The following is a 24,338-nucleotide window of genomic DNA, read 5'->3' on the forward strand; positions in this document are numbered from 1 at the left end:
TCGCAGCGCCCTGCCCTCCCTCTCAGCTCAGCGCCTCGGTGAACTGTGGCAGGAACTCTGCAGCGTTAACCTGGAACAGCAGCCCCAACGCGGCGTCCTACACCGGCAAGGCTGTGAGCACAGATGGACATAATGTGACCTGTGACGCAGGAGCAGAGCTTAGTTGCCAATTGGAGGGTCTGCACTGTGGCAAGGAGTACGCCTTCACTGTGTCCGCCTCAGATGGCGACTGCCGGAGTCCGGACAGCACACCGGTCATCCATACAACTGGTGAGAGGGAATGGCATCTCTGCTTTCTTTCCATTTACTCTTACTCGCTTCCTAAACACTTTCTTTCTAATCCTTGTCTACATCTCCCTTTTGTCTCTAACTTTTACTTTTAACAGTACCTGGTCATCTTCCTTATCCTGTTTTTATCCTCAACATAATCAATTGATGCAGTTTTAAGTGATTCAACAACTACTACAGTTGTTTTCTTACATTATCAAACTACCACTAAGACTAACCCTTTGCCTCCTGCGTCAGCCCCGTGTGCTGTTCAGAATGTGCTTGGCACCCTGAACTGTGGCAAAAACACACTAACCATCAGCTGGGCACCCGGACCTTTGCCAGTAAACTACAGCGCCACCGCCCTGGCCAGAAATGGAAGTGCACTTCGCTGCATGACAGACGACTCTAGCTGCACGCTGACTAATTTGACGTGTGGGCAGCAGTACACTGTGACGGTCAAAGCCATCAGCAGCACATGTGAAGGACACAGCAGCGTCCCAGAGATTGTTAATTCTGGTGAGTTTGTCGGTTGACCCAACAGAGGAAGGTGTTACATGTAAAAAACAGAAAATGCAGCAAACTTAAGTTTTTGACTTTACAGGATAAGAATCTCTCTTAAAAATAAAACACTTCTCTGGTTTTTCCTTCCTCATTTCTGTCTCAGTTCCCTGTGTTCCCGTGAACGTCCGAGGCGCTGTGGAGTGTTCCACTAACACGTTGCAGACGTCCTGGGATGCAGCTGCCGGCGCAGTGTCCTACATCTCCACACTGGAGGGAGCAGGGGGTCTCCCCACTTCCTGTCCTACAGCTGACCAAAGCTGCCTCTTCCCTGGCCTCCAGTGCGCTCAGACGTATATGTTCAGTGTGGTGGCCCTCGGGGACAGGTGTAACAGCTCCGTGAGCGAAACAATCTCAGCGAGAACTGGTAAAGTTGCATTTTGGTTACAAGTAAATCGGAGACTCTCATTTTTGGCAGATTAAAAGCAAACATTAAAAGATAAGGATGGTCGTATCCTGTATTTTTCTTATTATCAACATGACAGGACCAAAGCCTACACGTCTGTGCCATAGAGCTCCATTGTTGTCCAAAAAACGATAAAAAAACAAATTCATGAGCCACAGCGTCACAGTGGGTGACATGTTCCTTCATTACGATGAACATGGGCACTGTTGTTTATTTGGAGTCAATCCACATACACCGTCCTGCTGTTGTAAATTCTCACTAGTGCATCACAGTGTATTTATACACTAATTTCCCCCGGGAAATTCACACTATTGACCTGTTTGAATAACTACAGTGCGTAGCTGTTTTTTCATATTTCTCAGCCTTTTAAAAAATTAATAAACACAAATATAAACTACACATTTGTGACCTGGTCTAAAAAGACTTACATTTTCAGTAGGAGCCATTAGCCTTGGAGCGGAGTGCTACAGGGAGTGTAGGAAAGTCGGAAAGCATAAAGAGGCAGACTAACATTGTTGGTTTTGCTCTTTTCATAGGATTTTTTTCACAGTATTTAAAATGTAGAACAACAGCAAACAAGTTGACTAATCGACCTTTCTCCACAATTTAAACATTTACGACTCTGTTACTTTGATGAATATTTACTTAATGCCCATACATACATACCATTTGCATTTTTATGTCATTATTTCATTTCAGTTTTATTTATATAGCTCCAAATCAGAACGTACATTATCTCAAGGCACTTTACAGAGAAAGGTCAAGACCTTACAATATAATAGAGAGAAACCCAACAGTTGCTATTTCTTTTGTATATTATTTTACTATAACTTTTGTCATTTCAATAATTTCTGTGATCATCAAATTGTTCAATTAAGAAGTGATATTCTTTTTTTTCTAAATTTGGTCTTTCCGCACTGCCCTTCCGGAGATCAGCTGTGAATCAAACAGTGTGTAATGTACCACGAAGGCTTTTTCCTTGGACATCCCTTGAGGACGTTCAGAGCAAAACATTAAGTGTAAAGCTTTGATGTGCTCGCTATATTTCTAATGACTGAAATGTTTAATGAGTTAGGAAACATTGATGGCATTCAGGTCAAAGCACAGCTGATGAAGTAGAGCTCATTGTTGCGATCAGACCACATCTGCCAAAAAACAGTTGAATTCCACAAGTTGAAAATAATTATTTCTATCAAGTCATGAAATGAACACAGTCATGATGCTCATCTTCCCCGTCTTTCTCCAGCACCCTGTAATCCCACAAACGTGACCGCTGCCCTGCAATGTCTCTCTGGTGTGGTAATGGTGACTTGGGGGGCCAGCGCTGGAGCAAATTATTACACGGTCCTGGCTGAGGCCAACGGACGCGTTGACTCCTGTAATTCCACCGGCACGTCCTGTGAACTGACCCAGCTGCAGTGTGGGGAGGACTACACTGTGACTGTACTGGCAGGGGACGGGAAGTGCAACAGCTCCATACTTGCCAAAACTAATGTAACCACAGGTAAAGAAAGACATGATGGAAGGGAAGAGCTCTCATGTTTAATTTTACTTGGAAACCCTTGTTGCTGAATTCTTTTGAATATACTGAGTCACCAATTTTAAGACTGTTATTAAAACTTAAGGTTTTCTTCTTTGAATATACAGCATGGCTTTTTATTCTGTTTTGAAATCACTTGTGTTCTGAGTACAATCATTGACTTCAACTGTACACTCTGACAACTATGAAGAAAGCCATTTCATTACTGCCGGGAATAAATACATTTTGAAACCACTTTAGAGTGAACATTTGATTTAATGTCATAAGTGAACAGAAAAAGGGCAAATACTTAGATATTTGAAGAATAGGAAAATAAATAAAGTTGTTAAGTTAAGTAATTAAAGAAACATGGTCTCATGTGTTAAACTGTAAAATTTTGGGACCCTAGTCAAAAATGTCTTTATTTAAAAAATAAAAACAAAGATTATCCCATGAGACAAATTGGTAATGTGTGACAATCCTGTGTCCAGCCCCCTGCGCTCCAGTGATCCTGGATCACTCTCTGGACTGTGTCTCCAACCACGCCTTGGTCACCTGGGTTGAGGACGAGGAGGCTGTGAGTGTTACAGTCAATGCAACCTCCAGCCTGGGGCACAACACGTCTTGCGGCTCATCCACCGACAGCAGCTGTGTCCTGGATGAACTGCAGTGTGGACACACCTACACTGTCCAGGCTGTTGCAGAAGGAGTCCACTGTTCGAGCAAACCCAGTTCTACTTTTCAGATTGTCACATGTAAGACTGTCTTCACTTTGTATAAGGTCTTTTCCTGCACGATGATTACTTACTTTTTAATAAAATGCTTAAATCTGGCACATTATATTATTTGATGTCATGTGTTCTGCGCGGTATTCACGTTCAAGTGTCTGCATGTGTTTGTGGGTATTGTGTAATGTACATGATATGACGTGTATGGTAGGTACAATATGTATGGTAGGCACTATTAATATGTAATGATACATTGACCCTCATTTCTCAATTTCAACCAGGACTCTAGGATTATGTTTAAATGGGTTTATGTTTATTTGTTGTCCTGACATTGATAGAAAATCTTTTAAAGTGAGGGCACTCTGCAAGCCATTCCATTCCATTCATTCCAAGCCTCTTTTACCTGCTACTATAGAGCTCAGGACTGGGTTTCGGGTTAATATATGACTTTAATAAATTACAGGTTAAAGTTAGCCGTTCAGGAACTGACTGTGCTTCTCTCTCACCCAGCGCCTTGCATCCCTGCAAATGTGGACTACACATACTCCTGTGAGACCGGCATCGCCTTCCTGAGCTGGGACGAGACTTTGGGCAGAAAGAGTTTCTACGCCCACGTCCACTCTGGAGACCACACGGCCTCCTGCAGCACCAGCCAGACCAGCTGCTCCCTGCCCTCACTGCTCTGCAGTCGCACGTACGACGCGAAAGTGACAGCTGTGGCGGACCACTGCAACAGCAGCGTGCCTGGGGTAACACAGATACAGACAGGTAAGCGATGGATGGGACATATGGAGGGTGTGGGTGAAGAGTAACTTCAACCTGGAATACTTGGTAACTGGGACTCTTTGGGTTTAAACTTCAACCACTTCATTCTGTTTGCAAAGCAATACTTCAGCCATCCCCTGATTTCCATGCATGATGTTTCCCCTGTTGCTTTCCCCATCAGCCCCCTGCGCCCCCATGAATGTGAGCGCCTCCCTGGTGTGTGACAACAACACGGCGGCGGTGAGCTGGCAACACAGTCACGGTGCAATTTCCTACAAAGTGACAGCACTCGGCGGAGACGGCGATGTCAAACAGTGCACCACAAATGACACAAGTTGTCACCTACCCGACATGCACTGTGCCCAGACGTACGAGATCACCATCACACCATTCTCCAGTCAATGCAAGGGTTTCGACAGCTACCCACACACCTACATTGCAGGTGAGGAAGACCAGAATAAGGCACTTTAACACCTGTGTTTTCTCATCAATTACAATATTATTGTGTTTAATAGTATTTCTTTTAATGTTGTCCTTTTATAAGGGGGAAAAAAAAAAAGACTTGATTTCACACCCATAGTTTGGTGTATTTCATCTGGACCAAGGATGATAATACAGTGATGCCCTTTAGTTGTGGTTAAGAGCGAATGTTGATACAGTGCCTCTAGCTTAAAACTCTTTGACTTCTTTCACTTCTTCTAGTGTGTGTCTAGTGTGGTTATTTTAATTATAATATTAAATATTGAGCAATTATATCCCATATTGACATCTATTTTCAATATTAAGAACTGTATGTTTGCCACTCGAGGAGGTTTTACTCAAGTTAAACCTCCTCCGATCCCCCCCCCCCAACTTTCTCCCAGGCCCCTGCCCCCCCACCGATGTTCATGTGTCCCTGCAGTGTGTCGGTAACGTGGGCCGTGTTACCTGGAACCCTGCCCCGCAAGCGGAGCTGTACGTGGCCACAGCCGTGGCCGAGCACGAACACACCTGCACCTCCGATGGAACGAGCTGCTCCCTCGCCGACCTCCGCTGCGGCGAGACGTCCGTCGTCACGGTGGTCACCGTCGACAGGGGCTGCAGGAGCCAGCCCAGCCTGCCTTTCACTTTCCAGTCAGGTGAGAGAGTAAAAACCGTGTCTTGTTTGAATAGTTTGACACTCTTGGTCTCTTGTCCGTCCGTTACGCACAGAGCAAGAGCCAGGAGGAGGCGGCTAGCCTAGCATAGCATAAAGACTGGAAGCAGGGGGAAACGGCTAGCCTGGCTCTGTCCAAAGTTTAAAAATACACCTAACAACACCTCCAAAACGTACTAACTGACACATTATATCTTGTTTGTTTGAGCCAAGATATAATCTGGTAATATGTGAGTTTTAGGGAGGCTTATATGTGTATTTTTTTTTCAAAATTATGGAAAGTCACACTAGCTGTTTCCCCCCGCTTCCACTCTTTATGCCTAACTAAGCTAATCGCTCCAACTCCATGGTTACTGACAGACGTAAATAAGTGTATTTACCAAAATGCCGATCTATTCCTTTTAACGCTCTAATCTCGAAGATTTTCATTTAAATAAATGTCTGTCAAGTCGCTATCGCAGAACGAGGTAACACAATGGTGACTGAGCCTACGGCTCACTGATTAAAGTATTAAAGTATAATATTTATATATTTACAATACTACGAACCGGGTGTCTGTGGTGACATTCCCGGAAAAGACTGCTGCATTAAGCTAGTGCTAAGGCGAACCAACCATTTCCTACTGCTGCAACTTCACATTGAAAGCATTTAACCGGCAAAACACGAGTTGACTTTTATCATGAAGTAGTCACGGGAAATGCAGCGTGTTTTGTCGGCGAGCTTAGCGCTTACCGCCACCGTTCATCAGAAATGCGTCTGCAAGACCAGACAAGCGGTCATTTTTGGGCAGTTTTTTGGACAGCGGATCAGTTTGCGACGTTGCAGGGAGCGATGGGACAGAAGGGAGCAGCCACAGTCAGCTGTTAGACGAGGAGGTGCAGGCGACAGGCCGCACACCTCCAACTTCTCCGCCAGGTAACCGGCTCCTTTCGATGTGCCCTGCTGTGGGAATCAAAATCAGATCAAGGTTGCTCCCAGAATGATGGAAAAAGGCCAACTACTGTCTACACAGTGTTTTTCAAAGCCCTGTAAAATTATAAGAGCCCTCAAAATCTCCTTTTAGGTTTTACATATCATTTGCTAGTTGCTTTGAAAACGGTAACTGAAATTTACCAATTATGATGGTACATGGAACTTAATCATTGGGTTAATATAATTAATTACTTTGATTATTTGTATTTTATGTATTCAGAAATATTACATACATATAATTCTTATAATGTTTAAAGAGTTACAGTCTAATGCACCATATTGGTTTTAATTTGCAAAAAAATCTATATTTAAATATTTTCATTTACAATATTTTCAAAATGTGTCTCTCTTATCGTCAGTCATCTGCCCTCCCACCAATGTGACTGGAGTGACAACTTGCGGGAACAATGACATCACTGTAAGCTGGGACCCGAGCCCTGAAAGTGGTGTGGACTACTTCCTCCGCTCTGAAGAAGATGGCGGTGCCAGTGCCAACTACTCCACAACTCAGACGTCCCATGTGATCACCGGGCTGCAGTGTGGCGAGCTGTACGCGCTCACAGTCACTGCCAGGGACTCTGAGTGCACCAGCGTCCTCAGCAAGCCGATACAAACTGAAACAGGTTCATATCTGGATAAATCTTGGTTGCTCATCTACAGTAACCCAGAGTAATGAGAGTGAGATGAAGTAATTCTCACAGTGCTAGCAATCAAATAATTAAATGTATTTCTTCTTTGTAGATACATTGACCAAATTTACAGAAGATGATTTGGTGCGTTTCTCTTTGTTCCTTAATCTCTTCCCTGCCAGCTCCGTGCCCACCAACCCACCTGACTGCTAGTGCCGAATGTGGCACCAATTTGGGAACGTTGACCTGGGCGCCGAGTACCCGCGCTGTCTCCTACACAGCTACGGTGACTGGTACCCACGGCCACGTAGTTTCCTGCTCTTCCAACACAACAACTTGCTCAGTGAAGCTGGACTGTGGGCATCAGTACTCTGCGGTTGTGGTTGCCTCCAGTGCGACGTGCAAGAGCAGCGCGGGGGCCACCTTGATCTTTACCTCAGGTAAATGAAACCTGCTTCTTCTTGCAACTGTCTGAATTGGACTCTAAATGTTTCATTTTGTTTTGAAGCTCTAAACCAATGAAGGAATGACTCGGCTTTCCCCCTCCCACAGCTCCCTGTCTGCCTGACAGGGTGGTAGCGGACCTGGACTGCAATGTCAACTCCTTCGCAGTGCAGTGGAGGGGGAGCATCGGCGATGTTGGCTCTTACACTGTGATCGCCATTGGCAGTGATGACACACGTGCAACCTGTGACTCTTCAAACACTAACTGCACCATCAAGAACCTAAAATGTGGCCTCACCTACGGTGTCGTCGTCACTACATCATCAGTCGACTGTGGCACCATCGAGGGCTCAGACTACAGAGTGCAGTCAGGTAGCAAAAGTTCAAGGTTTATCCTGAATTACAGCATAATAAAAAAAAATTGTTACAAAGGGGATGTGAAGTTAGTGCTGCACATGCATGTGGCCACTAGTGGGAGTTGTTGTATTAAGGACAGGTTACACAGGTATCACAGGCAGTGCTGTTTCACTACAAATCAGCTTGTTTCAAGAAAAAAGAAAACAATCAAATGCAATTTTTCTGATTCTAGGGCAGCAAAATGCAATACTTTTTGTCTTTTCAAGATTCAAAATTCTTAAAGATTAATTTCTTTAAAGGAATAGTTTGATATTTTTGGAAACTTGCTTATCCACTTTCTTGTGAAGAGTTTCTTGCAGAGAAACGTCTTCTGTACTGTAAATATGAAGCTCATGCGAGCAGACGGTTAGTTTTCACACTTAGACTGGAAATGGGGGAAAAGCCAGCCAGGCTCTGTCCAAAGGGAACAAAAGCCGCCTACCAGCACCACTAAAAATCACTAGTAACCTATTGTTTAATCTGTAAAATGCATTTTTGTTTTGCAGGGGTTTTGTGCTGAAATTTTCTTAAAATGTCTATCTATTCCTTTAAGATTCTTTAAATTGATTGAAATTAGAAAAAGTTTGAAATAATCTTGTTGAATTTTTTTTTGTCTTGTCTCTTTTAGTCTTTTTTTTTAAAATTACGGCTTCTGGGACTCAAAAGTGATTGAAAATGAATGATAACTTTGGTTTTTGACAGACTTCTCTAAAGCAGACCCTTAATCTATGTAAAACTCACATTGCCTCATTCTTATCACTCCATCGCTTCTACTAAATCTCATGCTCTACATCTCTTATTCATCCTCCTCTAAATCACCAGCCCCCTGTAGACCAGACAACGTGTTGGTGAATCTGCAGTGCAGCACTAACTTGGCATCAGTGACATGGGGAAACTCAGGCCCAGACCAGTCTCAGGTGGTGTCTGCGGTCGACAGCGGAGGACGCGTCACCACCTGCAATTCCAGCAGCTCCAACTGCACCTTTGACCAGCTGACCTGCGGGGAGAGTTACGTTTTCAGTGTGGTCGGCCACACCAATTCATGTAGCAGTGAACCCACTGTTTCGCAGAGGCTCAACACAGGTAGCGTCACTAATAATTTAGCAAAGGATAATGTAATGTACAGGAGGCAACTGTACAAGCAAGCGAGCTATTTATTTTATTTTATTTTAATTTTAAAGATTGAGCCAAAAATAATTTTTGTCTGTAAATGTAGTTCTGAAATGTAAATTTATAGTCTATACTAAAGCAGGAATAACACGATTGCAACAGAAAAAATATAATCACATGCAAAGATATCATAGTTCCATGCATACCGGTTTGACTGAAGAAGAACAAAAACAAGGAAACACATGTAGGGCGTCAAGTGAGGTGGATAATGCTCATTTATTTACATTTCTCTTATAACAAAGTAGAATAAAAAACATTATTATTAGTGTGAATAAAGTTAATAAATATGACATACAGAAGATTTTAAAAGTTTCAGCGCTAAATCTTGGAACCATTAAGATCTAAATTTCTGTTCTAACAGGATTAAAATTGATAATTGAAAAATCTTAGGTTTTTTTCTGACCTTGGTTAGGGAGAGTAATTATCTGTAGTTTCTGCACAAGGTGTTGCAAATAAGTGTGATTATGAAGCGGTACTACAAAGCAGAAATACTCTAGTACTATGAGTTGATGTCCTGATTTTAAAGTAGACGTACAGATGTATTACACTAACATATTTATTTAATTATTACTGATGCATTTTTGTGTACGCAGCATTTTCATGATGTAGGTGGATGGAGGAGTATCTTAATACTGCTGTGTAATTGAATCTGAAGCAAAACATCTTATTTCACAAAATGATCATTTGATTTGTATATTTAAATATTTAAACTATAACTAGGAACTATAGCTGTCAGATAAATGTAGGGGTGTAAAAAGCAGTACTAGTCTTAAGTATGGATTTTATTTTATTTTTGAGTAGTAGTGTAAAATAGAATACTATAGAATAGCACCTATAAATAGGCCTTTTTCACAGAAGAAATTTTGACAAACAGTATCACAGTTGGAAAAGCAAAAGTTTAAATAATAAAATATGACGGCCGAATTCCCTGTCACACTGTCAGCTTACTGGGAGACTGGTATAGGACGGAGTTCTTGTTAATTAGACATTGTTATTAGTAACATCTGTGCGTTTTCCAAGCATGATAATTCAAAATGTCTACTGCCAAAACTGCCTACATTACTAAAGTAGTCTGGTACAATACATATACTTAGTTACTTTACATCACTTGTACTAAACAACTGTGTGAACAGTGGTCACTAGTTAAAACAGACTGAACTGAAAGTGACCACGCCACATATTTACCTCTTTATCTCCTCCACCAGCTCCGTGTGTCCCCACCCACCTCACAGCACGAGTGGACTGCCAGACTGGTATCACTGTGGTCACGTGGGACTCTGCACGTGGCGCCACGTCTTACACCGTCTACGCCCGGGGCAGTCTCGGCCACAGCGCTGAATGTAACAGCACAGACACCAACTGTGATTTCCCTAACCTGGCATGTGGGCAGGACTACAGCATTACAGTGGTGGCTCGTCATGAATCCTGCGTCAGCTTGGTCAGCGAGTCCGTCACTGCCTCTACAGGTAAAAAAAAAACGCAACCAGAAGAGCTAATAAAACAGGGTATCTGCAGATCTTTTAAAGTTTTAAACAGCCCTGACGTCAGTTTCCTCCAAAAAAAGGCAGAACAAGGTATTACAAGTCTGAAACTTTATCTACAGTGGCTTTAAATATTTACTAGTCTGCTCTAGGCAGAGAGGCATTAGTTTAAAAATGTTTTTTTTTTTTTTTAAATCAGTTAATCCAACCATCCATTTATCCATCCAGTTTCTGCTGCATATCCAGGTCCAGGTTGTGTGTAATGATTAGCTAATGATATTATTAGGAATTAGTGTTATATACAGCTGGGAAGTACCAAAAAAATGTGATTATAAATGTCAATACATTAATGCACTCTGTAATTAATTCTAGAACATGTCATCCATATTGATTTTCATTGATCTCTTTCATACTTTGGCCAGTATGAACCCTGCAGACACCATGTAAATCCTGCAGGCATCACTGCTAAAAGCTATGACTTTGTTTCTCTGCAAAGTTTAATGAGAAAAGTAGCCATATGTTCTGATGGACAGAAATGGAAACTTAAAGGTCTTAAAGGCTATGCACACCCTTTGTTCCCCACTCAAGTGATTTATTTTAAGATTTTTGTTGAATAGACCTCTAGGTAGGACTGTATAGGTGTAAAAAGACTGTTTGTCACCCCAGTACAGCCTCAAACTTTACAAAAAGGCATGGTATTTCCAGCTCTTTTATTTTTGCTGGAAATGATCTAGCCTCCCGTTTCCCCTGAACTACTCACTGGTTTAGTTTCTTCAAAATTTGGTGCAACGTTGTAGAGGGAGGTTCTGGATTTGAAAAACTTTAACCTGATGCAGAGTTGGATTTAAATGTCTTGGGAAGGAAAGCGATGTATGATGTAACTAACATTAGCCACATAAGCGTTATTGTTTTTTTTGTTTTGTTTTTTTTACAAAAAACCCTCATTGCTGCTCATCTTACTTGCCATTTGCCAGGCATAAAATAAAAAGATCAAACTCTGAGGTTTTATTCCTAGTGCTAGAGGTATGACACCACTTCGATCAATTATATCATGTATTTGGTGGAGAAATAAACTTGCAATGGGTAGATATTCACCCTCCGTACATATGATAAGCTGTATTAGGATTGTAATTTGTATTAAATTTCTATTATTGTTTCCTATGACAGCTATTAGGTGTTACTAAAGAGCCATATTTTACTGGTGTCACCTTTTAAATCTGTTTCCAAAGTATTGAGATCTCATTGGGTCCATTTAAAATCCAAGTAGGAATCAACAAAATCAACTGAACTTGAGAAACAACCTTAAAAATTACATTTTATTTTACGCAGTGCATATCCACACGACCCTCCGTCTATGTATTTACCTCTCTGTGTAGGTCCTTGTCCCCACAGTGGTCTGAAAGCTACGCTGGACTGCAACACCAACACGGCCGTGGTGTCCTGGCTGCCCGGCAGCGGCATCCAGTACTACAACGCCTCGGCCGATGCCTTCGCCATCACACACCAGCAGACCTGCTCCACCAACGGCTCCTCCTGTAACATCACCTCTCTGCGCTGTGGGGAGAGCTACAGGGTGAGCGTCAGCGGACAGGGACGTAACTGCCCCAGTCCAGCCCAGGACTGGCACAGAATCAACACAGGTAACTTATTAGCTATATAAAGGGTTGGCTATCATCTAAAATAACTTCACTGGAAGCTGATGATGAAGATGATGAAGTTGAATATGGACCCCTTCATCAACACCAACAGTCATGTTCCAAATGCGTTCATCTCTTTTTAAGTGGAAGTTAAGCAGCACACAAGTGTATATTGTTACTTTTTTTTCATACAACTGAATTGTCAGTGTCTAGGTTGGTTTTTTTTGTCAAGTTTTGCTACTAGTTAGCGCTCTGAGTGACATTTCAACCACCTAACTTTATCTCTTACGTTTGGCTAGCTAATTACTTCAACTGTTTATCTATTAATTATAACTTTTAACTTACTAAACATTACTTTCAGCGAACTATTTAAAATTTTACCCTTTAATTTTAGCCCTAATATTTCAACTGTTTATCGACTATTTTTACCAAAAAGTTTAAGATGTTTCTAAATTAGCTACTTTTTTACTATTTTTTTCAATCATTTATCCTAAGTATTTTAACTGTTTATAAAATCTAATTATTTCAGTTGTCTTGACTTTAATATGTTCATAAAATTATTTTAGCTAGCTAACTATCTGAACTCATCCATTACTTTGAGCCTACTGTTCCCACCATTATTTTTACCAAACATTTCAGCAGTTTTTTTGTTATTTTTAACTAGTTGTTTTAACTGTTAATGCATTACTTGTAGCTAACTGTTTCAGTTGTTTATAAATTACTTTCAGCTAACTATTTGAACTATTAATCCATTACTTTTAGAGTATTGTTTCTATTGTTTATCCATAAATTTTTGCCTTTTTTCAGATGTCTTAGCTAATTGTTTCAATCGCTTATCAATTAATTATGAGTAATTATTGTTTCTAATTGTTTCTCTATTGCTTTTGGCTAATTATTACAAATAGTTAGGGTAACTATTTCAACCGTTTATAAATCACTTTTATCCTCCTACTTAACCATTTAGACCATTTTATCCAGAACTTTTATCTAACTATTTAATCTTCTCTGCTAGCTTGCTGACTAGTGTCAACATTAAGTATAGTAATAGTGCAGCATGCAGGCTGAATAAAGTCCAACAAATCAACAGAATTTGTACAGCATCTATCTCTATAAATAAACCCAAAATGTATTATATATGCTCTTTTAATGCATGTGTTGATGTGTTTAAATGACCTGACTGACCATTCCTCTTTCATTCCTCCAGCTCCCTGCCCTCCCACCCATCTCAGGGTGGACTCTTCCTGCGAATCAAACGATATCTCGGTGTCATGGCAGGCCTCGCAGGGCTCGGTCTCCTACGTAGCTGTGGCTGAGAATGTGCAGGGCCGCCAGTGGTCCTGCAATACCAGCAGCACCCGCTGCCAGATACCTGGTCTGCTCTGCGGACAGCAGTACCAAGTCTATGTTGTTGGTGCTGATGAAAAGTGTATAGGAGCCAAGAGTAACATTGAAGTGATTCGGACAGGTGGGTGTTTAAACCCGAGTCATATTTGGCTTGTCTATGGCCACTTGAAAATGCATATTTACTGTTAAAGCACCTTAACGACATTCATTTTAAAAACACAATTAGTGAATAGAGATTTATTCAGCCGCAATATATGAATAGGTTTTATTTCACATTTACTGTGTACTTTGCTGAGTAAAGAACTCGATGACGTGATACTCTTATCTTATTCACAAATCTTCCTCACTCCCCCATTAAAACATTTAAACCTTAAAGATTCCAAAACATTTAATCTTTAGTGCCCCCTAGTCGTAGCGTCAAAACAGAAGCTGTGGCAGACAGCAATGCATGCTACTGCATACTTCAGCTTACTTTACTTGTGACATCAGAACACTTTAAAGATGTTATAGTAACATAAAAATTACCAGTAAAGTTTCCCGCTATTTTAGCAAATACACACGTTGATGCTGTTACGTGTATTTAAATTTACACCGAGAGACTAGAAGATGGAATCCCGTGTATATTTTAATGAAGTGCATATATAGATTTTCCTGTAATTAATAATTCATTTTTAGAAACTTTGATCATTCAGTTATTGTTGACACTGTGTCAGGGAAGCATTGGTTTAACTGCTAATCTTAATGCTTCTCCATACATGTAAATGAGGTGGACAAAATATTTGAAATATCTTTCAAAATACTGGAACAACACCTCGAGGTAAGCCTCAAAATGTGCCAGTGCACTGAGAAAACACATTAATAAGAAAAATAGTAGTTTCAACAAAAACTGATCCTTCTTTTGTAGCATTTATTGCAGGCCTACTGAATTGCATTATATCATGCAGGTGGTCTCTTCATATATAGCACTAAGGCAATGTTTATTATAGTAACTGTAAGTAAACACAACAATATTTTTAATTCAATTAATAACAATATATTATTATTTTTTTTTTTTTAATCACCCATTTTTTGCTGATTGTACTTGGTTCAGTTTTATTCTTGCCTGGGGATTATTTGAATTTTACATGCCTTTTCCCCTGCCATCTGCTGTTGCAGTAACTTTATTTAACCTCAACAGTATCTGAAGTCCATCCAAGTGAGCCAATAGCAGTTCAGCGTCTTCCTCAAGGACTCGGGATCAAACCTGTGACCGTACGGTGACAGGATGTTTTCTCTGACCACTCTCTTTGCTCTCTCACTCCAGCTCCATGTGTGCCACAGAACATTCAGAACAACCTCGACTGTCTGTCTGGTGTCCTCAATGTTACTTGGCAGTCGACGGGTCACTTTTTGCAGTTCCACGCCTCTGTGGTGAGCAGCAATGGTCACATCAACAGCTGCATGACGGATAAGCATCACTGCGTGGTGCGCAACGTGCAGTGTGATCTGACCTACAGTGTTACAGTTGCGGCCGAAGACGGGACCTGCAATAGCTCACGGAGTCCCAAAAAGCAGGTCCTTACGGGTAGGTAAAGCTCCAGGTGTTTGTTGAGCTGCATTTTTGAGCTTATCCCAGCAGACCTGAAACTGGTTCAAAAAACCAAAGGACAAAATGCTTGTCTTAACCTTACGAAAACCAGCAAATCATGCAAAGTTAAGTTGTGAGGCGTTCATACAGCAGAAATACATTCATATTTAAACTTTGAGAAAAATAAGTGGTTTGTGTTTACATTTTGTTTTTGAACTTCTCTGATTTGTTTTCCTGTTTTTCTCTCCATTTCTTATATGAAAAGGTTTTTTTTGTGCAGTTAGACATTAGTTTTACTCTCTTCTGTTCCTTATCTTTTATCCTCCCCTCAACTTCTCTTCTACTACTTCTTCCACTCTTCTCCTGCTCAGCTCCCTGCCCTCTCCCGTCCTTCCTTCCCACTGTGAACTGCGACACTGGAGTTGTATCTGTAGCCTGGAACAACAGCGTGGCAGGAGTCGTGTACATGGTGTCGGCGGTCGACAAAACAGGTCAACGACACAACTGCACTGCCACAAACGATGGTTGTAATCTTAGCATGCTGGAATGCGGGACAGAGTACAACGTCACCATCACACCATCCAGGAACGGATGTGTGGGCAGAGATAGTCCCACAAAAGTGATCACAACAGGCAAGGATCAATGACATTTTGGTTTTACTTAAATAAAAAGACTGTGAAACTTCTTGGTGTACCTATACTTTTCTTTTATTCTCCTGTTTAACCCGGTTTTATTCAGTTTAACTTTTATTTTTTAAACCCATTCATATGTGTTTTAAATTGCCTTGTGTTTCTTTTATTTTACTTATCTCAATGCCTTTTTATGGCTTTTGTACAGCACTTTGAAAACTTCTATAAGGTTTTAAAGATTTTCTTTATGAATTTTCATCTTTAAAGATTTTCTTTATTTTATGTTATGTTAGAGCTTGGCAGGATTTTAATTTACAAATGATTTTAAATTATACATAGTGGTAGTGTCTGCAGCAGTAACTGTTAATGCACCCAGTGCTCTTACTACGCAGCCATTTGCCACTGAAATTTTAAATTCTGTATGAATGTACGTATGTACATGTTAAATCTGTGACTGTGAGTGCCAAGCACAACAAATTTTCTGATCTGTCCCCGGTTACCTCCAGTTCCCTGCGTACCTGAAGTGTCTGATGTGGAGATCGACTGCCTGACCAGCTCAGCCTGGCTGATATATGAGGAATCCGCAGGGGCTGAAGACTACGTCACCATAGTGACAGACATCCGGGGTGACGTCCAGATGTTTGAGTGTAACGCCACGTCAGAGGGGATATGCGCTCTGCCGCAGCTGAAGTGCAGCGAGAACCTCACCTTCACCCTCAAGGCCCGCGACCAGCAGTGCCCCAGTCCACCCAGCAATGCTGTCACAACGGAGACAGGTAAATGAAAAACACAATAAAACTATCAACATAAATGAATAGTAAAAAACATTATTCCTAATTTTAAAACAAGACTACAGTTCAAACAATTATAACACAGACGTGTTGTGCTGTAAATGTTGACAATGTCAATGTCCAGCCGCACTGTGGGTGTTAGTTATCTTGAATGTATATTTTCGGTTTCCTCCAAACATTATGAAGGGCTTTTGCTTTGTTTAAATCATTTCAATTAATCTTTAAAAGGTCCGTGTTCACACACCTGGAGACAAGGTGCTGCCAAAAAAATGGACCATTAGGAGGAAAAGTGGAGGTGCAGTACCTGATCTGTATTAAAATATAGCTCCATTTACTTATTTGCTCTATGTGTTCATGATGCTTCATATTTGTAAAAAAAAAATGTCTGTATATGTTGAAGTCAGTAGTGTAGAATTTGAAAAAACTCCAACTTGCCCTTTAGTGGTTGAATCTAAAAAAGATGCTGCGGCAGACAGAAGTGAGTTCCTCCCTCTGACCTATCTGACCTAGACATGAAATGGCTGATTGACTGCACCAGTTTTAATCTGCACTGTCTAAATTTTCCACAAAGAAAAGCTAATACTATCAGAATAACTCGAAAGATGCTCCATTCAAATAAAACAATCTACAGATACAGCACTGGCCAGTAGTAGAAATGAAGGATGTACGGGCTACTCTTTAAGGGCAGTGGCTGTGAAAAAAAGTCCCTCATGTTTATTATATGGATTTTGTTGATGTTATGTAGCTCTCATGAAGGTTTTGAAGAGAAATGTGTTCTTGTTTAAATACTAATTAACACTTTTCAGAACAGCTAATTGCAGCTTCATTTCTCGCTGTACATCTTTAATGGTTGTAAGTTGATATGGAGCACTAACAATAATGCTTATCTAATTTTAAAAGTAAAGATTCGAGGTTTGTGCAGGATGAGAGCGATAGTCAGGAAGCTCATTTTTAAATGATACCTCAAAGTGTTTCTCCTTCCCCAGCGCCCTGTCCTCCTCAGGATGTAGAAAATTCAGTGGACTGCGACAACGCCACAGTCAGCATCACCTGGCCAGCCGTTCCTGGCGCAATAACGTACACGGCCACGCTGGAGGAGATAGATGGAGACACCACCTGCTGCACCTCGTCGGACACCGGCTGTGACATCACTGACCTGCCGTGTGGAGAAATCTACATCCTGCACGTCACAGCTGAGGGACGAACGTGCAACAGCTCCCAGAGCGAAGGGGACATCGTCAGGACAGGTAAAGTGCTGTATACAGTACATGTCACAAACTCATACACACTCCTATTCTAGAAATTGTGTAAAGAAATGGGAACAGAGAATGAAATAATTACAGCTGTAATTTTCAGGATTTGTGAAAAAAAAACCCCAAACAAAACAGAATGAAAATGAAAAAAATGCAGAAGTAAATTTTTACATTGACTTCTCCCCCTCAGTGCCATGCGTTCCTCAGAACCTCAGAGCCAGTCTGAGCTGCAGCGACAATGTGGCCTCTGTGTCGTGGGACTACATTAGAGGAGGGCAGCTTTACCGAGTGAGCGCAGTGGGCACTGATGGCCACGAGGACCAGTGCATCTCCCATGAGAACCAGTGTGATCTGACAGGCCTACGCTGTGGAGAGCACTACACAGCTACTGTGATAGCAGAAGACATAGACTGCAGGAGCAAACCGAGCGACAGTGTGACAATCAAGACAGGTATGTACTGACTTTCGCTGCTGAGTTCTGTAATTTCTGATTATTTTTTAACTATTGTTGGTCTTTTTTGTTCATGAAGTTTTTTCATAGATGGTGCTCATACCTAACTGACATCAGGTGTTCTAAACAGCAAATATTCAGTAAAGGTTTTTACAAACTTTATGACATCAAATGATTTTTGTTTTAAAAGAATAGTTTGACATTTTGGTAGATATGCTTGCTTGCTTTCTTGCCAAGAGGTAGATGAGAAGATGGATAAATATAAAGCTGCGTTATACCTTGTTTGTTCAATCTGTACAAAAACTGAAGTGTAAACACGACAAGTTCTTGTTTGCAGTCAACCAACAGAGACTCCAGGAAGTCACTGTGTCTTTTCAAGACATAGTCTGGTTTTTAAACTTCTTACGTTTTCTTTTTTGGTGCTAGTAGGGGGATTTTGTTACTTCTGGGCAGAGCCAGGGTAGCTGTTTCGCTATTTCTGCTCTTGATGCTAAGCTAAGCTAACTGGCAGCTGGTGCTAGCTTCATAATCAGCACACAGACATGATAGTGGTATCAATCTTCTCATCTAATTCTCAGCACAAAAACAATAAACCATATTTTTCAAAATGTCAAACTGTTTTTGTAACTCTACACTAGGTATAATCTCCAAAATAAGAATTCAGTTCTGTTCTAATCTATTCAGTACACAGTGATCATAAAGTCTTTAAGGTGACAAAAAAAAAAAGACTAAACCTTCTCTCCACCTCTTCTCACCAGTGCCATGCACCCCTGCAAATGTCTCCTCTGTGGTGGACTGTCAGGTCAATTCTCTGAGCGTGTCCTGGTCCGAGAGTTCAGGAGCGGACTCCTACATTGCCACAGTGCAGGACAGCAACGGTCACACCACAACCTGTCATGGCACAACGGAGGGCTCCTGCAACGTGACGGGACTCGGCTGCGGTCAGATCTACCATGTCTTCGTGGTCTCCTCCGATGGATACTGCAACAGCCCGCCCATTCCTGTGGTTGACACGCCTTCGGGTAGGGAAGAGAGCCAAGTGACGGATATGTACAGTGTGTTTAGGACAGATGTGTAAATTAAGCCACAAAGAGATTAGTAGAGAGTTGAAGAGAAAATCATTGGACTATTGCAACTGGCTCTACACTGTGGTCAACTATCAAGTAAACTGAGAATTCCCCTCTGTCATGAGAAAACTTAATGTGGTTACTGTTTTTCATATTTTATACTTGTAAAAAATAAATAAATTAATTCATAGTTTCTTTTGAAGTTAAAGAGATTGTTTGACTTTTTAGGATAATGAAACCCTTCGAATATCTTAGTGGACTAGGTAAAATGTATTTTGATCTAAAAACCTACCATTGTTCAATTAAAAAAAAAAAAGTGAGCTATTATACTCAGTATTTTTACAGTCTAATTTTACAAAAGGCATGTTACTAAGTAAAATTCTCTATATATTTTCTCAGTGCAGTAAATATTTTTAACATCTGTTAATTGGGAAACACACATCGCTAAAGTTTTAGTAAAGTTTGCCTTCTCTCTATGTTGCACCTCTACTGTATTCATGTTAATCCTATGCTATAGTAAACTATAATAGACACTTTTATCATCATTTACAAACTTCTTTGTTTTTTTAATGAAGAAATATATTTGAAACACATCACGACTGTCATCTTGTCCTATCTGTCCTTTTTTTTTCAGTCCCCTGTGAACCAAGACATATCAAGGCAGTGTTTGACTGCTACACGCAGACAGCCCTGGTTGCGTGGTACCCGAGCGATGGAGCTTTGTCGTACGAGGTGATGGCCACCACCGCATCCGGCCACAATATCACCTGTGTGACCAACACCACCAACTGTGATCTGGAAGGGCTGCGGTGTGGGCAGAGCTACTCTGTGTCTGTCAAAGCTGTGGGCCGGACCTGCACCAGCATCGCTCACATGACAGGACAGCTTGTCATTGGTGAGCAGCGGCACATGGGCTTAGCGAATCTGCATGCATGACTGATGCTGAACTTAACTTGACTCCACTATGTGTGGAATTTGAAAATATCAATGTAGATGCTCCCAAAAATGTGGTGATATTCACCGCCATGGGCACAGTATACACTGCCAAAACATCTCCATTTTACCAAGTCATTTTTCTCCATTTTTAAAACTGATTTTTTTTTTTTTTTTTTTTTTTTTTTCAACCTTTTCCCAATTCAAGTCAAGTTGTTTGAAGAATTCTGTAAAATGAGTTTCAGTCTCTTGATAGTAAACAGATCGCTGCACCAGAATAAAGAAAAAGGACACTTGATTCTGGAAAATTCTGGAAAAACAACATGGTTTGTGTTGGAAATAGCTTAAAATAATCTTAGTGTAATTGGAGATTTTTTCCACTCGTTTTAAGGAAATACAGCTGTGGAAGAATTTATAAGAATGTGACATTGGTTTTACTCATCAACTTTTAGGGTTCAACAATAGACAACTATTATTTGGTAGGTAATCATTTTTTGCAGTGTAAAAATAGCGAATATACTCAGCTCCCACTGCTCAACTACAGTAATTTGCTGGTACAATTTTACTTCCCTGTGGGGCACATCTGGTAAAAGAACTGTAGTTTATATAGAGTACAGAGATTTTAACAAAGCAAATATCTTACAATGACACTAATTTATCCCGAATCTTCATGTAGTATACTGTATGTTCTGTTTTTTACATTAGTAATCCATCCCTTCTTCCCAATGTGTCAATTCTTACTCATAAGGGGATTTGAATGATTTATCTGTATTTCATTGACCCATTTTCCATTTTCAATCCAGAAACTTGCAGGTTATGTATTCTCCTTTGTTTTTTCAACACTTCTCTCCATCCTCTCCTCCAGGGCCATGCATCCCTGAACACATCACCGCTCAGTACAGCCTGACGATTGGCCATGTGCTGTGGGACATGACTTCTGGGGCTGATTACTACACGGTGGACGGGGTAACAGAGCAGGGCCTCACAGTCTCTTGCATCACTAATGACACCTACTGTGCCTTGTATAACTTAGACTGTGGCCGCTTGTACAACATCAGTGTCACGGCAAACAACCGTGTGTGCCAAGACGTGTCCACCTCGACTGAAATAGCTATGATTACAACAGGTGAGAAAACTCGCTGACAAAACTTCATTTAGGAGAGAGCTTGAGAACTTTTTAAAACAATTAATCGTTTAATTGATCAAAAAAAATCATCTGCTACTATTTTGAAGCGCTCAGTCAGTTTTCAAGCAAAAGTACCAAACTTTCCTTTATTATAGCTTCTCAGTTTTGAGGATTTGCTGGTTTTCTTTGTCCTTTTTGTGATCGTAAACTGAATATCTATAGGTTTTAGGGGGTTGGTCAGACAAAGCTAGACATTTGAGAGCATCACCATCAGATTAAAAAATTGTAATTTACATTTTTAATATTTTGTTTTCAGTATCTGTTGATATGTAGATTCATAGACAACATTGTCTGTTTTTTATTATACAGCATACATGAAAGATAATATCAGAATCCGCTCTAAATCATTCAACCTGTTCTGCCTCTTTTTCTGCCCACAGAGCCTTGCCCGCCCAACAATGTGGAGACCAACGCTCACTGTAAGAACAACGTAGGAACCGTGTCATGGGAGGCCAGTATTGGTGCAGTGGGCTACGAGGCCCGTCTCGCTGGGCGCGATGGCCACTCTCTGTCCTGCTACACTAACGAAACTTTCTGTAACGTAGAAGATCTCCACTGTGGTATGGTCTACTACACCAACGTCATCGCCATCGGAGAGACACTCAACAGCACTGCCTCCACCACTGTTCTGCTGGCCTCAGGTATTGTACCTTCAACCGTGGCTTCAGTTGATTAAAAATACTATGATTAATTCCGTTTCTCACACTTTCATTAGTAGTTTTTTCCTTAAAGTGAATCTATTTGAGAAGTAAAAATATGAGAGGATTATGAAAATACATGTAGCTGACATATAGCAACATTTAGCTTAAAAATGGTCAACTCATCTCCTACATCTCTCCTGTGTCGAGCTCCTGAAGTTCAAAACTGTTTTGGTTCAGAAAAACTCACAGGGCAAATTTTCATGTTTTAAAAAACCCTGTTGCTACCGACTTGGGGCTTCAGTAGGGAAAAGAGCCCAATCCTCGCTAACTGAGCACTATTTACTACATTAATGTTACCCTGTGGAGTTTTTGACCACTGGTAGCACTAATGAGCAATGCTTTGTTTGTATCTTGTGCGTGCACGTGCATGTGGGTGACATGGTACACATTCCTGTAAATGGTTTTATACTATTGCACGGATGGACAGATGATGCAAGTGATTTAGGAAGGAAACACACTAAACACAACTATTAGGCCTCAAGGATACACATAAAGGTTTTTGGTGAGAAACAGTGAATGTAAACATAAGTTTGTTTGTTTAGAGGAAACCTCCACAGCGTACTTTTTTAAAATTCTGATATTGGGTGTGGATGCATCCCCAAGAAATGCTCTGTCCAAAGAAAGCCAAAGCCAGGAAACTTTCCCATCTTATTTATAAGAGCTTACAAGATACCATTACAGAAAATGTCCCTCCAACACACTTTCTGAAATGCAAATCTTTCCACAGTGACGTGACGTATATGAAATTTGTACAATTCTAGTGCCCATTAGAGCAGGCTACTTTTCTTACAGATAGTCACACTGGTACTGTAGCATAACTTCTATGTACTTGAATTGAAATTTCTAAAATTGCACTCACCTTCCCTTTTGTCTGTAGCTCCCTGTGCAGCTGGAAACGTGGTGGCTAACCTGGACTGCGACAACGGCACAGCCGAGATCTCCTGGAGCTCGGCCAATGGAGCCAGCTCCTACCTGGTGACCGCCGTAGCAGCTGATGGCTACCCCGCTTCATGCGAGACCGACCAGCACCAGTGTGAACTGACGGAGCTGCAGTGTGGCCAGACGTATAACATCAGCCTCACAACCATCAGCGACCACTGCCAAACTGAGACACAAGCCAATGTCACCTTCAGCACACGTGAGTGGAGCGACGGCTTGTTCCAGAGTAGTCGAAGGAGAATGAATGGAACCACTTATCCTGAATTTATTCTACATTCAAAACTATGATCATAAATTTCTCTTAGATACTAAAAGTTTTTGTTTCTTGTTTGTGATACTAAACTAAACATCTTGTCCAGGTCCCTGTAAACCTTTGCATGTTGGGGTGGACCTGCAGTGTGGGACGAGTACAGCCAACTTGCACTGGGAGGACAGAGAGGGAGTGGAGCGCTACCTGGCTACTGCCACCTGCAGCCTAGGAATAACTCTGCAGTGCAACTCCACCAGCTCCACGTGCCAGTTCTCCAACTTGCACTGCGGGGAAACCTACGAATTCTCTGTAACTGCGTATCGTAACGAGTGTTACAGTGAAACCAGCAGTACTGTGGAGATTCAGACAGGTATGGTGCATTATCATCAATTAATTAACTAGGTAGGAGTTGATTAATTGATTGAGAGACTGGGTTTTTAATTGTTTGGCTGATTAAATGACTGGTCTCCTTTCATATCTATTAATTGGCACGTCCTTTAGCTACCCTTAAAGACTTAATTGTCCCTCTGACTGTGGAAAAGTCTGCATTTCTCATGTTATTTATAACTTTTGTAATTTTATTGATATAATTGTAAATGTTTTGTTACTCTAATCTCTTCAAAATAATTGTCTGTTTTTTTTCTATTAAGTTGCTGTCTATCCACCCAACTCTATGCAGCTACTGTGTAATTCCTTTACCCTGCGTTAGTACTTTTAACAATCTGTTTTGGAGTGAATAATCACCTCAGCAGAAGTGAAATGATTAGTTGAATAATCGATTAGCCAATCAACAGAAAATGAATCTGGAACCATTTAAATTTATTGTTCAAATCATTTTTAAGCAAAGAAAAAACAACATTTTTCCAGTTTTTAAAATACTAATATTTGTTATTTTTTTAGTCTTCTTTGATAATAAAGAGAAAACATCTGAATTTTGGGATCTTTATTTGGACAAAATAAGCAGCTTGAATATATCCATCTGGGCTTTTGAAAATTGTGATGAACACTTTTCACTATTTTCTGACATTTTTTCAGATTGAACAAAAATGAAAATAATTATGCTAAAATGTGAAAAAATACCCTTTACAATTTCCAAGAACCACAGGTGACGTCTTCA

At 40.8% G+C, this 24,338-nt stretch overlaps 1 protein-coding gene across 1 annotated transcript in view; it reads left to right on the top strand.

The window, feature by feature from the left end:
- Positions 1-24,338, top strand: part of LOC120790698 — a 51,718-nt gene that overhangs the window by 11,760 nt on the left and 15,620 nt on the right. Inside the window, exons 14-39 of the mRNA XM_040128511.1 lie at positions 7-270; positions 526-786; positions 935-1,195; positions 2,481-2,738; positions 3,260-3,508; positions 3,992-4,249; positions 4,428-4,688; positions 5,110-5,364; positions 6,713-6,976; positions 7,165-7,422; positions 7,535-7,798; positions 8,645-8,905; positions 10,198-10,458; positions 11,850-12,113; positions 13,315-13,575; positions 14,758-15,018; positions 15,393-15,653; positions 16,157-16,426; positions 17,428-17,688; positions 17,885-18,145; positions 18,904-19,167; positions 19,847-20,107; positions 21,011-21,271; positions 21,712-21,972; positions 22,910-23,170; positions 23,331-23,591. Of these exons, the coding sequence (XP_039984445.1) occupies positions 7-270; positions 526-786; positions 935-1,195; positions 2,481-2,738; positions 3,260-3,508; positions 3,992-4,249; positions 4,428-4,688; positions 5,110-5,364; positions 6,713-6,976; positions 7,165-7,422; positions 7,535-7,798; positions 8,645-8,905; positions 10,198-10,458; positions 11,850-12,113; positions 13,315-13,575; positions 14,758-15,018; positions 15,393-15,653; positions 16,157-16,426; positions 17,428-17,688; positions 17,885-18,145; positions 18,904-19,167; positions 19,847-20,107; positions 21,011-21,271; positions 21,712-21,972; positions 22,910-23,170; positions 23,331-23,591 (6,783 nt within the window). The remainder of the gene's footprint in view (positions 1-6; positions 271-525; positions 787-934; positions 1,196-2,480; positions 2,739-3,259; positions 3,509-3,991; positions 4,250-4,427; positions 4,689-5,109; positions 5,365-6,712; positions 6,977-7,164; positions 7,423-7,534; positions 7,799-8,644; positions 8,906-10,197; positions 10,459-11,849; positions 12,114-13,314; positions 13,576-14,757; positions 15,019-15,392; positions 15,654-16,156; positions 16,427-17,427; positions 17,689-17,884; positions 18,146-18,903; positions 19,168-19,846; positions 20,108-21,010; positions 21,272-21,711; positions 21,973-22,909; positions 23,171-23,330; positions 23,592-24,338) is intronic.

The sequence above is a fragment of the Xiphias gladius genome, chromosome 6, assembly GCF_016859285.1.
Source record: "Xiphias gladius isolate SHS-SW01 ecotype Sanya breed wild chromosome 6, ASM1685928v1, whole genome shotgun sequence".
In the NCBI taxonomy this organism is placed as follows: Eukaryota; Metazoa; Chordata; class Actinopteri; order Istiophoriformes; family Xiphiidae; genus Xiphias; species Xiphias gladius.